This window comes from Falco cherrug, chromosome 3 (genome assembly GCF_023634085.1).
Source record: "Falco cherrug isolate bFalChe1 chromosome 3, bFalChe1.pri, whole genome shotgun sequence".
NCBI classification, from domain to species: Eukaryota; Metazoa; Chordata; class Aves; order Falconiformes; family Falconidae; genus Falco; species Falco cherrug.
This window is the reverse complement of record NC_073699.1, coordinates 23,880,366-23,903,234: the sequence shown is the minus strand read 5'-3', so window position 1 is coordinate 23,903,234 and position 22,869 is coordinate 23,880,366. Positions and strand designations below refer to the sequence as shown.

Genomic DNA, 22,869 nt, shown 5'->3' with positions numbered 1-22,869 from the left:
TATTGAAATCTCTCAAACACAGGAACTTCCTCAAAATATCCAAATATCTAAGAGAAATCTAATGTCCTTCACGAACATTTAGATTACAAAGCAATTTTAGAAGCATTGTAAGCAGTGAGAAAATGAACACCTTGAACTGCAGGGTCTTGATGCTCCTTGCTTACATGCCTTCACAGTCCATTGCCCTAATAGTTGTCAGTCATATTAAAAATAGCATCTTATCTTAGAAAAAGTAACAGAAATATTTTTTTAATGCATTTTCTTCCAGCAGTAATGACTACAGACATTGAGATAGTGCAATTTGCCATACTTACCATGATAACTAAGTACAAAAAAGCCACTGGTAGTAAAGTCACTGTGAAACTTGATCAGAATCTGATTAGAAGTGCTATAGACTGATTCTAACGCAGTGTTGCCACTAAATTGTCCAATTTGAGGAGAAGTTTGGTCTGGTCCATCCCTAAGAAAAGCAAATACAAAAAGATGGTTTTTTCCAAGCAAATAATTTATGTGAATTTTAATATAACGGAGTAAAATTTCTCTAGGTTACTCTAAAAGCCATGAATCATCTAAAATAAGATAAAACAGATATAAAGGGCTGAAAGCCTTTTGAAATTTTGTATGTCCATTGGATTATAGCAGGTAGTAGTTTAAAGGACTATCAAAACTTATTAGAAAGGAAGATCCTCCATACAACCACCTTTTGGAAGTAATGTCATATTTTTAAATAAAAAAATGCAGCAAGCTCAAACTGATTGAATTTGTGGTTGTACTTCATCTTCCTGCCACAAGCTCTGCTCACTTTATGTAGTTTATGTATCTATGCTTCCAAATGTGGCTATCAGAAAATAAACAAACCTAAGACTGCTCATGTCACCCAGTCTATTGAATTTAGTAATTTCTAGGGAAATTAGAGATTAATAGTACTTAATATTTCAAAGACAATGAATGAATATGAGCTTCACAAAAATTAAAACCAAAATGCTTATACTCTACTGTATACAAGCTTCCACTTGAAATCTGCATGTGGGCATTTATATATGCAGATTTCATTTATAACAATTATTTGAAAGATGCTACTTTTAGAAATTTTCTGTGGTCTGAATTTTTAAACCTAGTATCCCCTCCCCCCAAATAAAAGATTACAATATTATTATTTATAGTTTATAGTAGATATGGACACTTAAGAATTCATTTAAAGTTTGTTTTTATGAGTTTAAACTTTTTTGGATCAATTTCTTGCTGAGAGAGATGTGCCATGCAATTTACATAAATGGTTGTGTATCTTTGGCTCAGGTAGACATTCATATAAATGTTGGTAATTTTAAACAAAACTAAGTATTACATGCACTTGAATAATTCTTTAACTCCTTCTTTGCATACTTTGATTGATATTATTTTGCACTATTTATTACCATTTAGACAATATGTGAACTGCTGGTAAGATCATTTCTACATTATAGAAGAATGAATTAGTCATTTCAATAGAAAAATTAAATCAAAGTTAGTACTAAACAACATTGGAACTGTACAGAGGACAGAATAATGATACAAGGACATCACATTTTCATACTTCATTCCTTCCAGATCAGAATTAATGAACATGATATAATAAAAGTTTAAATTTTCTAATGGTTATTGGCATAAGATTTTAAAAATAAAAATAATTTCAAATTAAAATTATGGATATTTTTTGCGTTGAAAAATTTACAATAATTAATTTGTCCAAATTCTCACATATTGTGCCTTCCCTTTCTGCTTTATTAGAGAAGTAGTATGATTTGAAGAAATATTTGAATTGGGAATAAAATTTATTTTTTCCATTAAAAACGGCTATAAAATTTCTGATCAATTCTGTAAATAAATAATAACCCAGAAGTGGCATAAGCTATATAATTATGTAGCCATCACATATATTATGGAGCTTATATGCATGATATATACACGAATAGCATAATATATATTTTAATTTCAGAACATTCTCCTAAATGTGTTGTTAATCTAAATATGATATAAAACATCTAAAAAAGAAAAATCAGCAAAGAACATATAAGGAAATAAAACTGAGGTTTTACCTTTGACATGGTATATACAAATAATTTTACTATAAGAACTAAGTTTGTTACACAGCCAGGAGTAAAAATGAAAGCACATCAAATCACTTGATAGAAAGGAAGAGTTGAATGGAAGAAGCATTAGAAAAGGACAGTAGTGTTCTTGTTTGTGTGGGATGTAACAGAGAAAAGATGTCTGTATCCATAAAAAAAGTATAATTTAATTCAGGAAAGATTCTGAAGGTCATGTAAAATTTGATACACAAAACAAGTGAAGAGTTTGATGGATCCAAAATTATCTGGGTTTTATCAGGGCAACAGACTGGGTACACATTCTGATCAAATTTTGGTTAGACTTCAAGGCAACACAATTAAGTATGTGGGATACAGGACAAGACAGTTTGTAGTACACAAGATGAAAAGAAAAGAAAACAACAGGAAACACAGAAATGATCACAAAAGTGTATAGAGAATGTTTAATGTTTAGGACAGTAAGAATGACATCTGGAGTTAAATTAATTTATATGAATTTAGATTTCTGCAGAAACATGTAATTATTATTCCAAATTGCCTCTCATTATTTTGCACTACTCAGACTAGAGGACTGTTATCTCAACCTGTGGATTTTCAATCTGCAGGTTCAATATCTGTGGTTTATTGCTTTAGGCAAGCTTCCAAAGGTTTTAGCCACTGTTGAAATGTCTAGGTGACTCACTGGTAACAGTTTCAAGATTACATTGGAGCTGTTACACTTCATTATAGCTTCCCGCCTTTAAGTTCTTTGCAACTAAAAAAAAATGGGGGCTTTGTTATCTGAAAAGACTCATGATAGACATGGGCTCAGGTATATAAAGAATATAATTTGTTACACAGCTATTTTTAGCTCAGCTCCTGTTGTTATAGCCAAATACGGCATCTCTCTACGTACTCTTAGCAGTTTAAGAGAAGCCAACTTGGAAGATAAGAAAGTGTTGCTGTAGTTTCTTGTATTAACATTCTAAAACATTGTAATACACACAACTGCAACTGCTTATTATCTTTTTCTTAAGTATTACTTCTCTTGGCTGTTGATAAACTGTCATAGCATACTTCTACATGCTTTTCTTCATCAACAGAGGCACACTATTATTGTTTTTGAATTCTTAAGACAAGGGCTATGAAACTTCATGTCCAGTGCTATCTAGAGAAAATGGTACATCAGAAAACATGATGGATTAGTGCAAATCACTCATTTGCATTACACAGAACACCAGTTTAAAAGGAAAAATCACAGACTACACTTTTTAATTCATACTGTGTTGCATAGTGTCACATGGAGGTGAAATAAATACCAAAAGTATTTTCTTACCAAACAGTTATGAAATCATATATTGGCTCTGTTTGGAGAACTGTGAAATTGATGTAGATTCCATTCCCAGGTGGTACTCTTACAAGCCAGAAGCAGTCTTGAAAGTTTGGATACTCATCAGGGTATCCTGGAGAGTATATCGTGCCATTCATCGCAGTTATATTTCCTCCACAGAGAGCTATAAAAACGATATTATTTTTATAAAACATTAGACGCTTGTTGCATTCTACTTAGACCACGTAAAAGCCATATTTTTAAACACATTTGGTACACTATAATCACATTATGTAAAACCATTGTTATGTACAGAAAACAGAATTTATGGAGAATTTTGCAGAGTCATGAGTCTATTTTGACATTACTGGACTTTTTTTTTTTTTTTTTTTAAGAATTAATTCTGATGTCATAAATATTATCACAACTGGATCAAAAGTAATATTGAGATGTTGGGTTAAATTATTCCCTGCACAATTGAAAACCGCTTTGTTACAGCTTTGTGTAAACGCTACCTACAAATTAGCAGGGAAACACATTCATTCCTTTCATTTATTGTCACAAGCAAGTAGCAATGAAAATCATCAGGTCAGAGAAGAGATATCTTAATTTAATGGGTGGTAAACATTAGAATCAAATTAGGTGGGAATTTGAAAATGAAAATGTTGTGTGCAACAGTATGAATAGCAATTTTATATTTCCTGAGATGAATTCTGATAGACAAAGTAAGAGTTCTTTCTGCAATTCTTGTTGAAGTGCACTAATTTTGGACACCATACAGTATAAGACTGACCATACAGATTTTGGATTTTCATAACTATGCATTTCAGGAAAACTATTAGTCAAAACTATATGATTTTCTCCACAGAGGTTTCAGATGCATGTTGAATATGACACAACCTGTTACTAAAGAAAAGAAATTATGTCATAGAAGCCCAGTTCTAGAAAAGTGACCAAAGCTTAAAACTGTATAATTTGCTTTATTTTGCATACATTCCTCCCCACTCCAGCCCAAACAGGCATGAAATGGCAACCCAGACTCCATAAAATATATTCAAGAACCTCTAACCAGAGAACATCTTGTTGGTCATATAAATTTGATATATAGGAGTTATGCATTGTTCATATTTATGTAAAGCATGTGTTATAGTTTATATGTATACTTTGGTGCTGAGCTGTAGGGCAAGACTTTCCTAGTCACACTTCATCCATTCAGACTTAACAGCTGGTAAACTGTGTTTCTTTAACGCAAGGGTTTTTGAGCAGTGCAGACAGAATTGATTTTACAGCAGCATCTTAGGGGAGTGAGGACATGGGCTGATGACTGTCAGGCAATGAGATTTCTTGGAAAAGAAGAGGGAACAGATTCCAAATAGATGAAAGCAAGGGAGATGAGTTAAGAAGGGTCACAGAGTGTTAGATGGTGCTGAGCACAGGTCAGAGGGATTTTAGGTGCATGAGGGTGCAAGGAGAAGAGAACAAAACTGTTAAAACATGAAGCACGTTTAGTGATACTTGATTCAGATTGTCTGCTTCAAGAATTTTGAGGCATTAAACAAGCCTTAGCATATGCTGTCTTACAATAAAGATATTAAAGCAAAAACAAATTTATAACATACTGTACGTTTCCGGCACATATACATATACAAAAAAGCCCACTTCATTTTAATGCTTTTGAACACAAGGCCTTTATCTCAAATCATACCAAGTACAACTAGGAGATAACTAATTATCTTTTTCCTTCAAGAATAAAGAAAAAAAAACAAACCCAAACTCAAAAACATCAGTAGCATATAAAAATGTCAAAAACTGTTTACTAAAAATACCAAAGTAAACAGTTGCACAAAACCCCATGTAATTTAAGAAACTTCTCTGGGAGCTGAGTAATGTTGGCAGTCTGTAATCATACAGCACAGCACACATTAGAGCTCTATTATAATTCAGTTGATTTTTTTATTTTCATCTTTTCATATCACATTAAGTAGAAAAAAAGAACTTCCAGCCACTGCTCAGGAACTTCAGAAAAAAGTGATACTGAGAAAAGTAACATGATCTGGGCATCTTAGAATTTACTGATTAAATTCCAAGTTCCAGTAAGGTAATTAAAAAAACCCAGAATCACTTAATTCAGTAAATTATTTTTCTTGATTCTGAGGCACAGAAAATAATGCTAAAACTACGTAACAGGGAAAAGCTAAGTTGTTTAGCAGTTAAGACATGAACCATTAATATTCCTTCAGGACCCAGAAAATGGGGGTTTAAACTTACTTGTGATGAATTAACTTCTTCCCCTTTCAAAATACAGACAGTTTAGGTGTCACCTCTCTTTTATATGATAAGGCTGCTTCTTCTGAATTCAGTATCAGATAGGTCTTAATTTAGCTACCACATCCCCCTCAAATGCCTGTGGCTCATTGATTCCAAAAGGAATTTTGAGTAATGAGGCTTCTAATTTAAGTACTTAAAGATGATTCAGAATACAATGCAAAAAAAACAGAAAAGAAGGTGACTTATTATTTTCTGTGGGTGGGGATTTTTTTCCCCCTCAGGCATTCCTCTTCAACTTCCTTGATATTGAGAATCCCATTCTTAATACTGAGTTTTTAACATTCAATACAGAGGTAAGTTAGGCCTTTAATCAAGGTCCTGAATACCCCTCCTGAAACTTGGAGGGTCTTTACAGCACATGAAAGTGGGCACCCAATGCCTTGTACAGATCTTGTCTTTGTGGAAACCCATGTTTAGGCATATAGGGAATTTTACAGTCAATAACTTAATTGCTGTCTGAATGTTGCCACAACTGTGACAAGCGTGGATCTTCCAGAAGCAAGTAATTATTTCATATGGAAAAAAATTCAGTCCTCAGTTCTACAAATAAGTTCTGCAGTGCACAGTTCTCTCTGAAAGATATTTCCATTTTACCAAAATATCCATCCTTGTCTGTTTCAGAGTTTGATGACACTAAACAACTGACTTTGGCCTGCTGCTTAGGTACAGGTTCCTTTCAGCATAGCTAGGGATAAGACAAACACCTCTACAGAATCATCATATAATTCATTCTGTCTCCTTAAAATTTCAGCTATGTGCAAGCCACAGTTCCTTTAATCTGCTTACCTGTTGCAAGCATATCAGTGTAAAAAAAAATGTGAAAGGTTAAAAAATGCAATTTAAAAAAAAATCCCATTACCAAAAAATGTATGTACAAAGGACTTCACATAGCACTGACTGAAGGACAACTGCACTTTATGTCACCTTTGACATTTCTTTCTAACCCATAAGACAGAACATACATGGGCAGAGTTGGGAAATTCAATTTTTGAATCCTTTTTTCTTGATCAAGTGCAGAGCAAGTGCAAGTAGCACCACCAAGATTAAAAAGCAGCATGGGTCTCCACATTCCAGACCTTAAGCCTAACCATCCAAATTATTATCTTAGGTAAGTTTTCAGAGATTTTATATTTCCATGAAACATTTCAGCTTCTCTGCAAAAATTTCCACATGCAAAATTGAATACTTCCTCTGCAAAGAATCACAATATAAAAATACAGGTCTCTATAAACTGAAAAGCTCAAATGATTTCAGTTAACAGTCCTTAGAAAGACTTACAAATAATGAAGCACTCACAGGTCAGCCAGAACATACCTTCACATCTAGGGAGAGGATGATTCCAGTTACGGCTGATGCCATGAAGACAAGTCAGAGCTGAATTTCCAATTAATGTGTAGCCAGGAAAACACTCAAATGAAATAGTTTGTCCCACAGTAAAGTCATTCCCAATAACAAAACCATTACGAAATGGTCGAGGGTCAGGACAGCTTTGTAGCTGATAAGCTGGAAGAAATAAATAAGTAATAATAAGGGGGGGGACACCCCTAAAATACAAATTTTTGTTATTTAAAAAAATAAAAGCTTTTAATTAGAATAAAATTAAAAAATCATGACCATTCCATATGTCTTAAGTTCTGTCATGGTGACATTCAAAATTGTTCGCCCTACTCCAAAGAAACACAGTGAAACAGCAATTCTGGGGAAATACATATAAAAATTAATTTCCAATTCCAAATCTCATAAGGAAAACATAATACTGCAACCAAAGTTTAAATGATCTTATGTTCTTTACATTTTGATAATGTGTGTGCATGTGTGTGTGTAAACAAACAAATAAACACCCAGCACCCTACCCTACAGGTTTTTGGAATAGAGTCCATAAAGCCAAAAATGAGACTAGCTTCTTTAACTTTATCTTTTAATTTTAGTAAGTATAGAAATAGTGCACTAGAGAAGAAAAGAGTAGAAAGGAATTTAGACTTTTTGTTTTCTCCACTTAGATCTGCAAAAAGGGAAGCCACTGACCAGCTTTTTAAGACTGCAAATTGCTTCCAAGTGCACCCTCAAGTACACCCTAATCAAAATAGATCCAAGCTGCTGACAATGAAAATTAAAAAGGCTGTAGAAGAGTATCTAAACTAGAAGAATGGGAAAAAACTAGCAGGTACAGAAGACTGATGTGATGTCATGACAGGGAGAACGCTAACAGCCAATGCACCTCTCAAAACAGTGCAGAAGACAAACAGCAGAATTACAATAAATAGGAAAAGCAACTGAATGTTGAGTGATGCATACAGTATTAAGGAACAGAAGAGGGGCCAAACTAAGAACTCCCTTCACACCAATACAGGAGCCTAAAACACCACAAGAGGTGGAATATAGAATGCTTGAGCCAACAAACTGCCCTGACATGAAAGGCATGGCAGACAGCAGAAGGATGCAGTGTTGCCAGGTGACCACCTTTCCAAGACTGAGAGGGCAGAGACTTCCAGGTGGAAAAGCAGCATTGCTATTTAGAAATATTAAGTGCCATACAAGAGAAATATTTCCAGAATAAAGTATTATAGAATACTCATAGGTAGAAATTAAAACTCCAGAAATACAAGTGCAGTACTGAGCTGCTTCTACAAACATCTAAACAGGAAAATGATAGTCAGTAGGAAATGTTAAGCAAAATTAGAGAAGCTGCAAAAATATGACAGGTAGCCGTAACGGAATACCCAAATATCCACCTCACCAGGATGACTTGAACAAGTAAGATTTTGAATGCAGGAAATAATTGGTCCCTAGAACAAGCAGTCTGAGAGCCCACAAAAAAAGATCTTATTTTAGATTTGAACCAGCTTGGTACTCAAGCCTTAGTTCAACAAGTATTCATGGGAGAGCTGCTCCATAATAGCAGTCATAATGCAGTTTCGTTGTACTGGGAGGGAGCAAGTCAAATAAACCCAGCACAGGGGTATTCAATTTTCTGGAAAGGAAATTATACAAAAATGAGGCAATGCAGATTGGAATCTCTTAACTGACACTACTTTAAAGACCAGGTAAAACGCATTCCACAGTTCAGCAAAAAAACACAATACAGCAGTTCAGAAAAATGCCTGCGTAGTTCAGTAGGAAAGTTAAAGAAGCTACAATAGGGAAAAGGTTGGCATTTAAACAATGAAAGTCTGCCTTTCCAAAAAGTCATAAAACACAGCAGGTCAAATTTAATTAGAACATAAAGACAGCAAAAATAATTTGAAAAATGTCTTGAGATGTCTCAGCTGATCAAAAAAAAATATTTGACAACATCAGATGCAAGAAGTCAGTTAGGGCACTAGTGGGATCAAAGGACTTGGGGATTAGGATGCCATAGAAAGAAAAACTCAGTAAATTCTTTGTATCCATCTTTACTGCTGAAGATGGTATAGAGATTTCCAAACAAGATATGGTGCTTTTATTTTGCAGGTCTAAGGTACTAGATCAATTTGAAATAAATACAGAAGTACTACTCTAAATGGGTAAAGCAAAGGACCAGGAGCAGATGGCTTTCACCCAGAAAAGCTGCTGAACCAAGATGTGTATCATATCATTTCCAGATCTGATTTAGAGGAGTGGTGATTTCCCACTGTAAATCACATCTATCTTTAGAGGGGATCTATGAAATTACAGACCAGCAAGTCTGACTTCTACATCTGATAATATGATACAGCCTATAATAATGAATAACATTACTGAGCCCACAGCTAAACATGGTTTCTTGTTTTGAGAATTGGAGATGATATGATTGAAGTTCACAAAAGTCATAAAGACAGTGGAAAGGCTGAATGTGAAAATGCCATCAAATCCACAGTAATGGAATTAGGAGTCTTGCAACAACTATGGATGCTGGGAGAGTACAAAAAAAACATAGCTAGGCTTCTGTGCTGCTAAGTAGCATTTCCTTTTGCCATTTAGAGATACTATACTGAGCTAAATGGAGAAATTTTCTGATCCAATAGGGGTTATTTTTACATTCCCGTATTTAAGGAAGAGGAGAAATAATCCTGTCTATGGTTTTGTTTTTCTCAGAAGAATTACAAGGCTCTATAATAAAATATGAATATCAAATATTTTATAGCAAACAAGTAAGATTTGAAAATAAGTGTCTCTTACACATCTTGGCAAACTTTTCCAAGAAGATTTGAAACACTGATTTCTTATTACAGAACTGAGAAAAAATACAGTATGCAATTCTGCAAAATCAGAACCACAGATTGTATATGATTGAAAGAGACAGTTCTCTTGTATGTGGTTAAAAACGGACAGGAACTTTTTTTTTAGTTATCTGACACATAACAACACACCAAAAATTAGTACTGTTACTATTAATAGCAGTAATAATATATGCTCTTAAGTCTTTTACTGCCCTTCTTAGCAGTAGATGTTAAGTTCCCTTACTCTTACAAATTGTGTCATTTTCCACATAAAAAGTGAAAATCTTCCCAGGCAATTTAAGTCATAAATTGACTTTTTCTTTAAAAAGCTAACACTTTTTACAGTGGCTCACATTCAGAATGTTACAGAGTTCAAGTCAATTTGCCCTTGTTACTACCAAGTAATAGGAGACTGCTATAAAGTAAAACCTCTTTAAATCATCCTTTGATGTTATTCATATCATGAAAACAGGTATAGTTTAAAATACACATTTGACCTTTTTCTGTGAACAGTGGTCATCTAATCCCTTTTAAATAATTCTGCAATTGTATAAAAAGAATTATGATCTTGCAGTCTTCTCCAGCTCAGCATGACCTATTTGGGTAGAACAAACAGAACAAGAACCTTCCAGGGCAACTGTGAAATATGAAATAAAATTGATTTGGAGATTTCTGGATTGGCATTATTCTGTACTAGCCTACATTGATCCAGTACTGTAAAACAATATTTAGATCTTTCCCTTCTAGAACCTGACACAAATTTGAGATTCCCCTATGCTTTTAAAGATCGAACAAAAGAGATGCTTACTTTGTAAAGCCATGCAATGTAAATTAATATGCCAGCCAAATTCAGGTATGGGCAATTATCTGTTTGCCTACATTTGAACTGCTTTTTAAAGTGAATAGGCAATTATTTTTCCTTTTTCATCTTATTTTTCTTCATTCTTCTGTTTGATCTCAATGCATAACACTTTGGTTTGAAAGACATGAAATCTTTTATTTCATATTTATCTTTTAGGAATGCCAAAAAAAGAATTAACCTTCAATAGCCACCTTGTTCTCACATAAGAAAGTCAAAATCTCACCTTGATATACAATATGAAATCCTTGTTTGTTCTGTGAGTAATCGCTGTGAAAGTATAAGCTGGTTTCATGAGTTGTGCTGAACAGAGAGGCTGGTAGCTGAGGGCCACTTAGTCTCCCAATAACAGTGCTAGTTTCTGTAGATCCGCTCCTGACTTCTAAGTAATCATGTATGGTCTCCGTTGAGAAATTCACAAATTGCAAATGGACACCTGAAAAACATCATCAGTAAATAAAAGCCACCAGTATCAATACCAGGAGGGAAAATAAAGTATGTACATTTTACACTGATAATATCAGAAAATAATGTAACCAGTGGAAATGCGTTTGTTACACTCCCAGATGCATTCATGGAATTCAGTTAGAAGCATTCTTTTTCCTCATGCATTACTAACTCTGAAGTAAGAAATGCTAACGCTGAAATTCTAACATGATCCAAAGCATTGAACTGTAGGTTCTTTATATGTTACATTTTGGCGAACTTTATTTATGTATTTAGGGCAAATTCAGTTCTGAACCTTGAAAACATTCAATTTAGTTAAAGCTTTCCTGTTTTCAATTGCATAAAATAGTCTCTGTATTAAAAGAAATAAATGCTTTGCATCCACACCTGGAAAAAAACTCAGTGACAGAATACTACCCCAGAGATAGCTGCATTTCACTTGCACATAAACTGATCTCTCTCGGCTTAAACATATTAAAACAATATGTATATATATATATATAAAATAATGAGGCACAGTAAAAATATGCATATAGTATGGATTATATATATTGTAAAGGTATGCAGAAAGAGAGCGCCTGCTCCTTTAAGGGTATCTGGCCAAAGACATTTTTCATTGAAGCAAGGGAAAATAAGAAAAGGAGGAAGATATAAACAAGAACATACAGGGTCACCAACCTGAGGGACAGCGATGGGAGCCAGGCCTAGTCAATCACAATAATTGATGAGGTCAAGTGAGAATGTGAGAATTTTTATTCTAGCATGGTTATCTGATCAAGTACTTTATAAATTGCAAAACCAATAGAGAAAGGGAAAACTGGAAACCAAAATATACCAAGACACAGACTTCACAAAGCAAACATGGAGCCAATGTCAAGAAACAAACCTTGCTAGTCACATGAATTGATAGGCTATCAAGAAACTACAGGTGCAACTTCCAGGAAGATCAACCTAGGCTTTGCAACCATAAAACTGTCAAGCCAGGGGACCCTCATACCGGGAGGGGTGCAGGAACTGATAGACAAGCCCCTGAGGGGACATGCAGCGGATAGGACAGCAGGAAGGAACAAAGACAGGTGTAGGCAGAAAAGGGCATAAAAGGGGCTGGTTGTGGGTAAAATGGGGCCAGTCAATATGTCTGTCTGTCTGAGACCCTCACCTGATTACTCAGATCTTCTTACTAAATCTTTTCTTAACTACCTCTCTGTGTGATCTGTCTCTACCCTGTGTGTATGTGTGGTGCAAGGACATCTACTGGCGAGACCCAAATCTGTGAGTAGAATTTGGTGCCAGCTACTGGAGTCAGATAAGGGATGTGGGCATGTGGCCTGTGGTGGCAGCCACCAGAGTGAGCGAGGGGCCATAGCTCTCTGGATCTAGGGAGAGTCCAACAGACCTTGGTCCCAGAATGCCAGCCAGTGGGGGAACTGGTATGAGTGGACTGGGTGCCAGTCACTGGAGTCAGAGCAGCAGCATTGGCACCCCCAGCCTGAAATGCATGTGAGGGTCCTTAACTTCCATCCACAGGGGAGGGAACAGTGTGTGTTCTCAAAATCAGGTACTGGGGGGACCTGTGTGAGTGAGGAGCTCAGTGTTGGCAGCTGGAGTGGAACTGTGGGTCACAGCCTGTGTGCCTGGTGCTGGCTGCTAGGGGGAGGAGTATCATCTTCAGTCCTGGTGTGTGTAAGGGGCACACATCTGTCATCTGTTAGTGAACTTCAGATTGGACTAGCTGGTGAGTAGGAAGGCCTTGGTTCCAAGCCAGGATACCAGGCAGGCAGGGTCCGTGCTGGTACACGCAGGAGGACTTGCAAATGTGGAGTGCATAAGGGTTGAGTGTGTGAGTGTTGTCTCTTTGCAGCAAGCATCAAACTGGACCAGCCAGCCAGCAAGTAGGGGACCTGTGGAGCGGGCAAGGGGGCCCAAGATCCAGACAAAGGTGCCACGTGGACACTCAAGGCATCTGCAAATGTATGTGTGCTTGTGAATCTAGAGAATGTGCATGTGTGCCTGCACTAGTGACCTTCTGTCTCTGCCAGCCCAAGAGGTGGACGGGACTTGGCTGCCTGTGCTTGTGTTTTATTTATGTGAGTCCTGTATGTAGGAGCTGCTGAAGGCAGCACCTTCCCTGTGGCAGCCTGTGTGACCAGCCTTGTCAGTGTCCCTCATGTGTGTGTCTGTGCTGAGCTTCATTACTGTCTGAAACTGCAGATGGGAAGGTGGCATCCATGTGCCTCAGCCTGGGCAGAGACCTGGTGTCCCTGGGCTCCGGTGGCTGGGCAGGAGGGTCCTCAGCCGGAGTGGCTGCAGGAGTTAGCCACACTCCTTACATCACTTAACATATATATTATTTTTGAGTCACAAAAAATGTAAATTATATTATCTAACCATCATTCATGACTACCTCTCCCATTAAACATACAGTTCAATTATTTAATGCTCATACACACACTGTGGCATATGATGACCTTGCCAACAGAAATTTTTGATTATTTGGTTCAGTAAGGAACAGGAAGGTAGCTTACTGTCCATTAGCAAGTTACCTCTCCTAACCAGGTGTGTGGCAGGAGAAGAAAATGCTCAGCAGTTGAGTAGTTATAGGGCTTTTTAAACATTTTCCTGTTTATACATAATTCTATTTAACTTACAACAAAGTAGGATTTGTATTTTGTCTGGAGCTAGTGCAACTATGGAATGATAATGGAGTACTTTCATTAAGAAGATGATTGAGTCCCACTGGTGTTTCTGGCAAAGACAATCAACATGTTGTTTTATAAAATTGAAAGGAAAAGATATAATGTCAGATTAATTATTGAAAATTCATGAATAATTTTGTAACTCCTAAACTGTAATAGCTAAATAGTGTTTGTCACTGTCTTTTAGAGCTTTTTCCCCAGACACCATGTAAAGTTTATAGTTGGAAAAAAGGTTGGCGCATAATTATATTAGTGTTACCATGATCATTTCTGTCTCTCTCTCTGTGATACAAAAGCCTTTGTTTATGTCATTCTTCTACTTTGCCAGCTTTCCAAATATTTCCTACACAGAGAATCCAGTTATATTCAAACTTTGCTCTTTCTCTATCCATTATATTTGTAGGCTTGGCCTTTTATTTGATCCTCTGAGCCAAGCACTTGTCCAAAGTTTAAGCTGCCACTAATACCTGCCAACTCATGCTATCAATTTTTTCTTTTTCACTCACTCTGTTCAATACAAAAATGGCTCTAATATATTTTTGCCCATCATTCTGTTCTCTGTACTCTACAGTCTTTCACTACAAGTACTGAACCATATCAATCTTCCAAAGTATTCAGTCTTTGCTTAGCCTGTAGCACCTGCCTCTGTTTGTCTCAGACTTCCGCTTGCTAGACTGTTTTTTTCTGAGGCTTTTTGCAGTTTGGAAACCCCTGTGGAATGAGTATTTCATATATTTATATATAAGATCTAACCATAAATCTTGGAAAGAATAGCAATAAATCATATAAAGTAACCTTCTAAGTTGACTGCAAATCAACAGTGTCATTGGGTTAGATTACACCATTAGCTAACATAAAGTGGAAAAGCTTATGATCTGTGAATTTTAATTGGGATAAAATCTTGTTAGAGACATTTAAATAAGTGAAAGCCTATAGTAGGTTCCTGTGATGGTGTTTCTGAGTTTTTCTATTTACTACTTAGAAGAGTTAGATGTATGTCCTTCCACTGGACTAGGACCATAGCATCACTAAAACCAGTTTTAGCCATTGCTTTTTCAAATGTCACTTTTTTTTCTCACCTTTACAATGAAATTTTACTTTAATTTCCAATTCAGGTTTAATCATATCCTATTTAGGTCAAAAATGTCAAGCACATTTCAATCTGTGCAGTTTTAGTCTTCTTCTAGAAAAAGGAGCATTTAGTTTTCCTATACATGAAGTGGAAAACAGTTCACAAATCCAGTGAAAAAGGTCAGTTGGTACAAAGCAGTGCAGAACTATTCATTTTGGTAGAGCTAAACTTATTTTTTTAATCCAAAAAAACTGTTTCCAAAACTTTGATAGTTTAATTTCCTTCCTAATGGAAGTGAAATTAGATAGTATGTTAATATGAAGTTTAAATAGGAGTCTGAAAAGCCAAATTGGAATTATTGGATGCAGAGTGAGCAATGGAAACAGAAGCCTGGGAGAATGCAAGCAAAGAAAAAGGATTGGAGTAAGGCCTCAGTATTTGAAAAGAGTCAGGATAGCATTAAAGTGAGGCAAGATGCAAAAGGTAAAGTATTTGGGATAAAAAGAGCAGTTTCTGTGTGCAGTTGAACACACCATTTCATGGAATTTGAAATTGAATCAATATTCCAGATTTTTATTACTTCTTCTTTATTGCCAAATTACTTCGGAACCATCTAGCAAAGTATCCTGTTCCCTTATAGATCTGAATATCCTTTTCCTCTATAGCTTTGACCCAGGGATGATGTACCTACTAATGCTAATATTTTCTGTGATAACACAACTAACAGGGATCTGCTTGGGATCTGAAGATTCTAAACAGCATTATGACTCATGATGAAACACTAGAAGCTGTCTAAAATTCAGGCAATGGCAAAATTAAAATGTTGATGCTACTTCTATAAAATACTAATACAATAAAATCAATTATTGACTTGAATCTTGTGCCTTTTGAACAAAATGCAAACATAAAGAATGGTCTCTATACGGAAATCCCTATGTTGACATAATGTATTTTCCACAGATAGATTCTGTTAAGTCAATATTACTGAGTGTTTAATATTCTTCAAATTAAAACAACCCATGCAGAACAATTGGCTTTCATTTAAATCAGAAATCAACCAGGCTCATGGGAAGTATATTATAAAAGATCACAGAAGTGATTTTAAGAAGAGGAGAGAAAGAATCTGAACACATGGAGAAGGGAAAACTATTTGGATGTCACCTTCACTTACTTGGAAGACCCTGAAATTCTATATCATCGAGCAAAGAATATGGCAGAAGATGGCAAGTATAAAATAGAGAAGTGAGGTACATCTGAAAAAAAAGCATGCCATTTAACTAGCATATAAAGAAAAAATAATCAAGTGCACGTGCTTCTACAAAAGTGCCACGAGTGTAAAAAGTTAGATAGGACAATTGTACTGGCTAGCTTTGAATAAAGATTTTGCAATGATAGATATATAGGATCCACTGAAAGCTGCTCAAGGGATTAGCCAATGGGTTAGCCAAGAGAAGTTCAGGTCACCAGAAAAAAGCCTGAAGCTATATCCACCTTTAAGAAAAGAAAAAGGACCTGGGCAATGGCAACTGCAGGTTCACTGCATTCCATGGAAAGATTATGCAACTTCCAAACACAAGAAAGACAAAAAAGGACTCAGGAGCAGTGAACATGGATTTACTAACAGAAAATCACGGTTAATCAACCTATGTTTCCTTCTATGATTAAACTGACACAGGGAGAAGGGTGGATATAATATACTTCCAGTCTGCTATGGCTTTTGGATTAGTCTTCTATTGCATTCTCCTGTGGAAGCTGAACATATATGAGCTTGATGAATGGAGAAGTAGTAGTTTAAAAATTAACAGAACTTCAAGGCTCCAAGGGCCATAATTAGTCATCCAACATCTGGTTGGTAGCCAGTAACAAGCACAATATTCCCTGGGATGGTATGGGAGCTTACACTATTCAATGTCTTCAGGAGAGGCCTGGATGATGACATTGCATTCTCAACAAATAGATGGAGAACACTAAATTAGGAGGTGTGGATGAGATACTAAATGTCACAACTTCAGTCCAGAGAAACACTGAAAAACTTGAGGACTGAGTGAAAAGACCCTTCTTAAACATTTGCACAAGTAAAAATGTGAAGTTCTGCATCTGGAGCACAACATCCTTTTCTGTTGGGACGGGCTGGGAATTATTAGGGCAGCAGCCCTGCTAAGAAGGACCTGCCATAGTGGACTTGAGCTGATGTTACTGACAATTTCACTTTGAGTGGGAAGCTTGACAAATTTGAGTGGGAAGCTTCTAGAAGTCCCTTCCAAGAATATTTCTACGCTGCTCTGATGTTCACCTAGGATGTGCAAAGAAGCTTAATAATAAAATAATGAATTCAAATGCAGCTTTAACTTAATCTAAACTAATACTGACTTGCTTTAAAATATTTGTGATAGCTATTTATTTTTGTTTGGTTTATGACCTCACAAAGAGAAATGAAGTCTGTTAAATTAGAAAAATTGTACTTATTCTAACAATTTTGCCTTTATCAGAAGATTGCAGTATATGTTAAATAACAAACAAAGAAACTTGTAGCTTTTCTATTCTACATCTTTCTTTTAAGGCTTTGATAATTTCCTTATATTAATTATAATTCCTTTGTTTTCCCCAGGATAAGTATTCAGAATTTTATAAAATCTATGTTCAGTGGTTTGTATCCATAAAAACCACAGCAAGTTTAATCCATGAAAGAACACATACCAAAACCAATAGGCAGCTTTATTGTCCATGTGCAATCCAAACTGCTAGGATAGTTGCCTGGAAACCCAGGGCTGAGGATCACTCCACTGAAGTCTGACATGCTACCACCACATTGTGCTGTAAAAAAAAAAAAAAAACAAAAACCAAAGACAATTTTTTCAGAGGAGTTGAACGAGCTAAAAATTAATCCAGAATATTGAAGATCCTTCCAACATTAATAATATAATAATAACTAGGCTTATATTTTAAAAAATACACAAATATTCCTTTACCACTAAATACCTATAACAAAGTATTTTACAAGTAGGCATTTTAAAAATACGTATCTACTCTGAACTTACTAGGTTTTAATGTGGGAGACACATGCACCTGAAAAGAGAACAGATGTTTACTCTGCACTCTGTCTGCACAAACCACCCATGCGAACAGGCAAGGAGTACACACCAGCTCATAGCAATACTGACACAAATCCATATCAGTTTGTAAAGGAGTATCTGAATAATATAAGGTAATAATGTATTTTAAAACAATTCTGTACTAAAAGCATTTCTAGAGTCCTTTTAAAAACTGAATTTGTATCCCGCTGTTCTAAAAATGAGATAAAATAAAGAGCCTTGGAAAATGTACACACACACAGAGCTACAGAATTTGAATCCATATTTTAACTTAATTTTAAATTTTTTTCAGGTATGATATCAATCGATAAAGTAACTTAGACTTCAATAGTAGATTTGAAGATATTGATTATAGAAAATACATTTTTTTAACAGTTTTGTCCTATTAATAGTTGCTATAACCTTTGAAAAACAATTAAAAGTCATATCTATATCATAATGATATCATATGTATATATATCGTAACTAATACCATATGAAAGAAAAAAGGAAAATACCCTCCCCAAAATTTTAGCACAGCGTCTTTCTCTTCAGAAGTTACCGCAGAGCAGCACAGTTATCTTATCAGTCTTCCTAAACATATATTAATATATAATGATGGAAACTGAAGGCTAACTCCTGAAAAAATTCTTACAAATACCTGAATTTTGTTGAATATTTATAAATTCTAAGCTGAGGGAGCTCAGTACCTCGTAGGAGGTTTTTAACACCTCACAGGATTAAGAACAGGATTATGTGAGGCAGCTCAAGAGGATATATGATCTGTTTTGAAGAAAAGCAAAGTACGAAATCTTTAATGAGTTCTGTCGCATCCTGCTTTCCATACATTCAAGATTACAGATACAGATAACTTTTACTGTTGAGGAACCCAAACAAAACGGCACTTCAATGAAAGAGAATGCAAATAGAAAGAGTCTTATATCCCTCACATTTCTTCATTACGTAAAGAGGGTATATTTAAGTGCACTTCAATGTTTTATTTGGGCTTCTGGCAGGCATCCAGTGCTTCTTCCATTAATATTAATATGGTCATAAATACAGTTTAATTTGAAAAACAATGTATCTTCTTAAATTGGGCAGTCATGCCTATGTTGGACTTACTAGAGGTGAAGATGTAATGCTATTTCTATTTTAGTATTTTCTATAATACTCATCACTATACCAGCGAAATGATTCATAAATAAATTAACTATGTTTGCAAGGGTCTCTAGAGATCTCATCACTGATAGTGAATTGATGATGGATGCTGACTAGAACATATTTCATTCATTCTTTTTCTGATTGGACATTTCAGAAAAGCTTTGCCAACGTAACTATGCAGCATACTTTGAAAAGCTTCAGCTTAATTTGAATATCTTCACTTTCAATTAAGTTCTTCAGTTCTCCCCATTCCTTCCCTTATGTTTAACTCTTGAGTTCTCTGGTTTTCTCGTTCTGGCATATTCGAGGAAGTTTATGTAAGCTGAACATACCTAAACATATTGGAATAGGATAATTCCATCTTCTAACTGGTCCAGGCATACAGGTGATATGTGAATGTCCCTAAAATGACACAATATTTTCTAATTCATATTATAAAATTATATAATATATGACATATCATTAATATCGCAACAAAAATATTTATAACTTAAAACATCATCAAATATATAAAAACATTAAGGTATAACAATTATATTGTATACTGTGAATTGTATCATGCTTTCAATACAACAGAAAGACTGTAATTTTAATTATGTGAATGTTAACCCACTAGATAATTGTGGCCATGCCCTTAATATTATTTCTAACAGTGTAACAGTATCCAGCTGAATTCTATAATACCCACTTTAGTATAAGCTAAAGGGTCTAGAAACTGAAGGTCTAACTGAAGCATCATTTACATAGTATTGATTTGCATCATTTGTTGCACATGATAAAAAGATACAAACTTTATACAGTATTGACTTTACATCTTAAATTCATATCTATTTTAAATGCAGTCCTTACCCTCAAAACAGTTCACTTAAGTTGCCAAAAGCTGAGATACTTAAGGAATCTCTTTACATTTGTCCCTTTGCAACAGATGTGTTATGATTTCAAGGCAACCTTCTACAGATAAATTCCATGACCCACCAGAATGACCCTTTGTGTTGTTCATCGGTCTCATGTAATTTTAATTGTTTTCCAGAGACAGCACATGAAAATGAGAAAACTTAAGAGAAAACTGTGTTTGGGATATCTTGCAAAACCATATAGCATACACTTTAAGATGACCTAGCAGAAAAAAATCAGTAGCTTTTAGTCTGTTTGTTCAACATTCATATGAAGAAAAGAGTTAGTTTTTCAAGTTAAACCTCCTTATCTGTTTAGAGCTTGTAGCATTTGTGGGAACCGAATATCTCTAAAGGATCCAGGGTAACTGAATAGTTTATTAATCAATCTGCAACCAATTCTTTTTTCTCTCCGAGAAGAAAAATAAACACTTTCCTCACAGTATGCTTATCTACTTATTGGAAGAAAACAACCAACCAACCAAACAAACCACCAACAAAAACAAGTAATAATAATAATAAAAAAATTGAAGTGGCAAAGTCATACTGCATAAGCCAGAAAAACAATACAAAGGGAAGAGGTTTTACATGTGTGTTTCCACAGTCTGTGCTCCAATGTTCTTAATATTTTCCTTATTCCAACCATTTACTGTGGCTTGTCTGCTCACAGGTTTGTATTTAACTATGAAATTAAAATAAAGAAGAAAAAACAATTGACAGGTTGTTCCCAAGAACGACTAGCTAAAATCGGGCAACATAACAAGTAAACTTCAATAGTCATTGTCAGAGCTACAATCACAGAACATTTCAGTTATTCTTGAAATGCTATAAGGCTGCAGACATGACTAGGAACTCTGTCTTGAAGGGGAAACTGGAATACAGGTCCCAAATCCAAATGGCAGTTGAGATCTGGAAGCAGACAAGTTAATTCGGTTTCTATCACAATACATAAACTGCAGCTTTATTTATTTTTCTTTTAGTCAAAAAAGTAATTCAATTTTTATTTTTTGATGCATTACATATGAACCCAGTATTTTGGTCATCACAGAATTATGTAAAATAAATGAAAGTATTAGGATTTTTAAAACTTCAGTTAGTTAGTCCAACACTCATTAATGTGTTACAGGCCAGACCGATATTAATGAAGGAAGAAGGGTAGGTAAGTTATCCTTTTGCCACTTTACTCCAAAGGTATCAGTAAATCAATTAGCAGTTAATCATGTTACAAAATGTTTTCTCCCTTTAAGACTTTTCTTTTTAATATGCATAGGTAATGTGATTTCCCCCTTTTTAAGCTCCCAAAGAGCTAGAGGAAGTGGAGACTGTAGAGTCTGCAGAGTCACACATGACAAAAACCATAGTTGTTGAAAATAGTAACTTATCAGTTGGAACCTTAGTCCTTTAGGGGAGTGCCACAAGTGGAAACAACACTCAATTTTAGATTTAGTTCTACACTGTAACTGTACAATTTTTGGAAAATATTTTCACAATCTTTTCTGTAGCCAGACAGATTCCTGTTCGTTATATATGCTAAATAGCTCAAAGAGGTAAATTAATTGCTGTTTACAATCACTGTATTGTCTTTAGTTATACCTTTTGCTAATGCAAGAGCATAGCAAATTTGCTTGGCAAAAACACACCCATTTTTGAAAAAAAAATTGCATTAAAATTCCCAAGAAATTACTGAAAGAAAATAACTGACACTATCTGATTTCCTAAGAAAAACAATTATTTCCTTTCGTTTGCTCTTATTCCCCCTCTTCACTCACCTTTTTCCTCCTGTACATAGAGAACTATTGATAATTGCTCATCAAGTGATTTAACTTAGCTTGCCAACACTTCATATCTCAGCTATGAATACTAAAGATGCCATCAATAACAGATAACAGCCTATAATCACTAATGCAGAGGAAGCACAGAGCCAAACACTTCTGATGGAGTATTTGGATAGTTGCTAATTTAATATTTGGCAGAAAAGCCTACCAGTCCTGCAAGCTTATCACATGTTCACAACTCCTGAAGAGTTAGTTCAGTGTTCATTTCATATTGACAGAGTCAAACATAACCATGTGAAAGAACTAAAAGGAACAATTTGAAATCGGAAACTTGGCTTACCTGAAGAGAATAACCCTGATCGCACTGGAAAGACACCACATCTCCAACCATGTACCTGTCTCCAACTTTGACCCCATTGCTTGGAGTCTGTGGTTCAGGACAAGAGTCCAAACCTATAGCTGTGAAAAATTAAGAAGATTAGACATACTAAGGAACACAAAATCCAGTTTTAGACTCACAGAGAGTGTCTGTGTACACTGTACTGGTATGTTTTAGGAATCTCTTGGGTACCAGCAGTTTCTCTGTGGACAAGGAAGTGGCATATTATTTTGGAACAACTGTTATATAAAGTAAAAAACCTTTTCTGAATAAAGGAAAAGGAAAGAAGTAATCAGGGTGGCAACAAACACTTCCCAACAATCTGCAGTCTCCGAAGACTCCTCTAAATTTCCACTGTCTCCTGGCTCAAACTCAGTAATGTCAACCTTCAGTCTCACTCCTAAATATAGCCTACCTAGCTCAAACTGGGAGCACCGCCACTTTCCCACCATCTGTTCCAGGGGATGCTGGTCAATACCACATCAAGTGCAAAAACCAGGAAAAACACTTCAAAGTGTAACTGCTCACCTGCCTTCAGGCTTTCACAAGTCTGATTCTGTTCTTTCATTCATGTACACACACACACAGAGTAAATATTTACATCATGTTTCACT

The 22,869-nt window shown here is 35.4% G+C and overlaps 1 protein-coding gene across 3 annotated transcripts in view; it reads right to left on the bottom strand.

Annotated features, from left to right (window-relative positions):
* The window catches only part of CSMD3 (CUB and Sushi multiple domains 3), a 726,530-nt gene that overhangs the window by 98,754 nt on the left and 604,907 nt on the right, over positions 1–22,869 (bottom strand). For all 3 annotated transcript variants that reach the window (XM_055706136.1, XM_055706138.1, XM_055706139.1), the window contains 7 exons: positions 22,217–22,335; positions 19,541–19,610; positions 17,674–17,790; positions 10,988–11,197; positions 7,039–7,227; positions 3,403–3,580; positions 315–460 (listed from right to left, as the gene is read on the bottom strand). In XM_055706136.1, the coding sequence (XP_055562111.1) occupies positions 315–460; positions 3,403–3,580; positions 7,039–7,227; positions 10,988–11,197; positions 17,674–17,790; positions 19,541–19,610; positions 22,217–22,335 (1,029 nt within the window). The remainder of the gene's footprint in view (positions 1–314; positions 461–3,402; positions 3,581–7,038; positions 7,228–10,987; positions 11,198–17,673; positions 17,791–19,540; positions 19,611–22,216; positions 22,336–22,869) is intronic.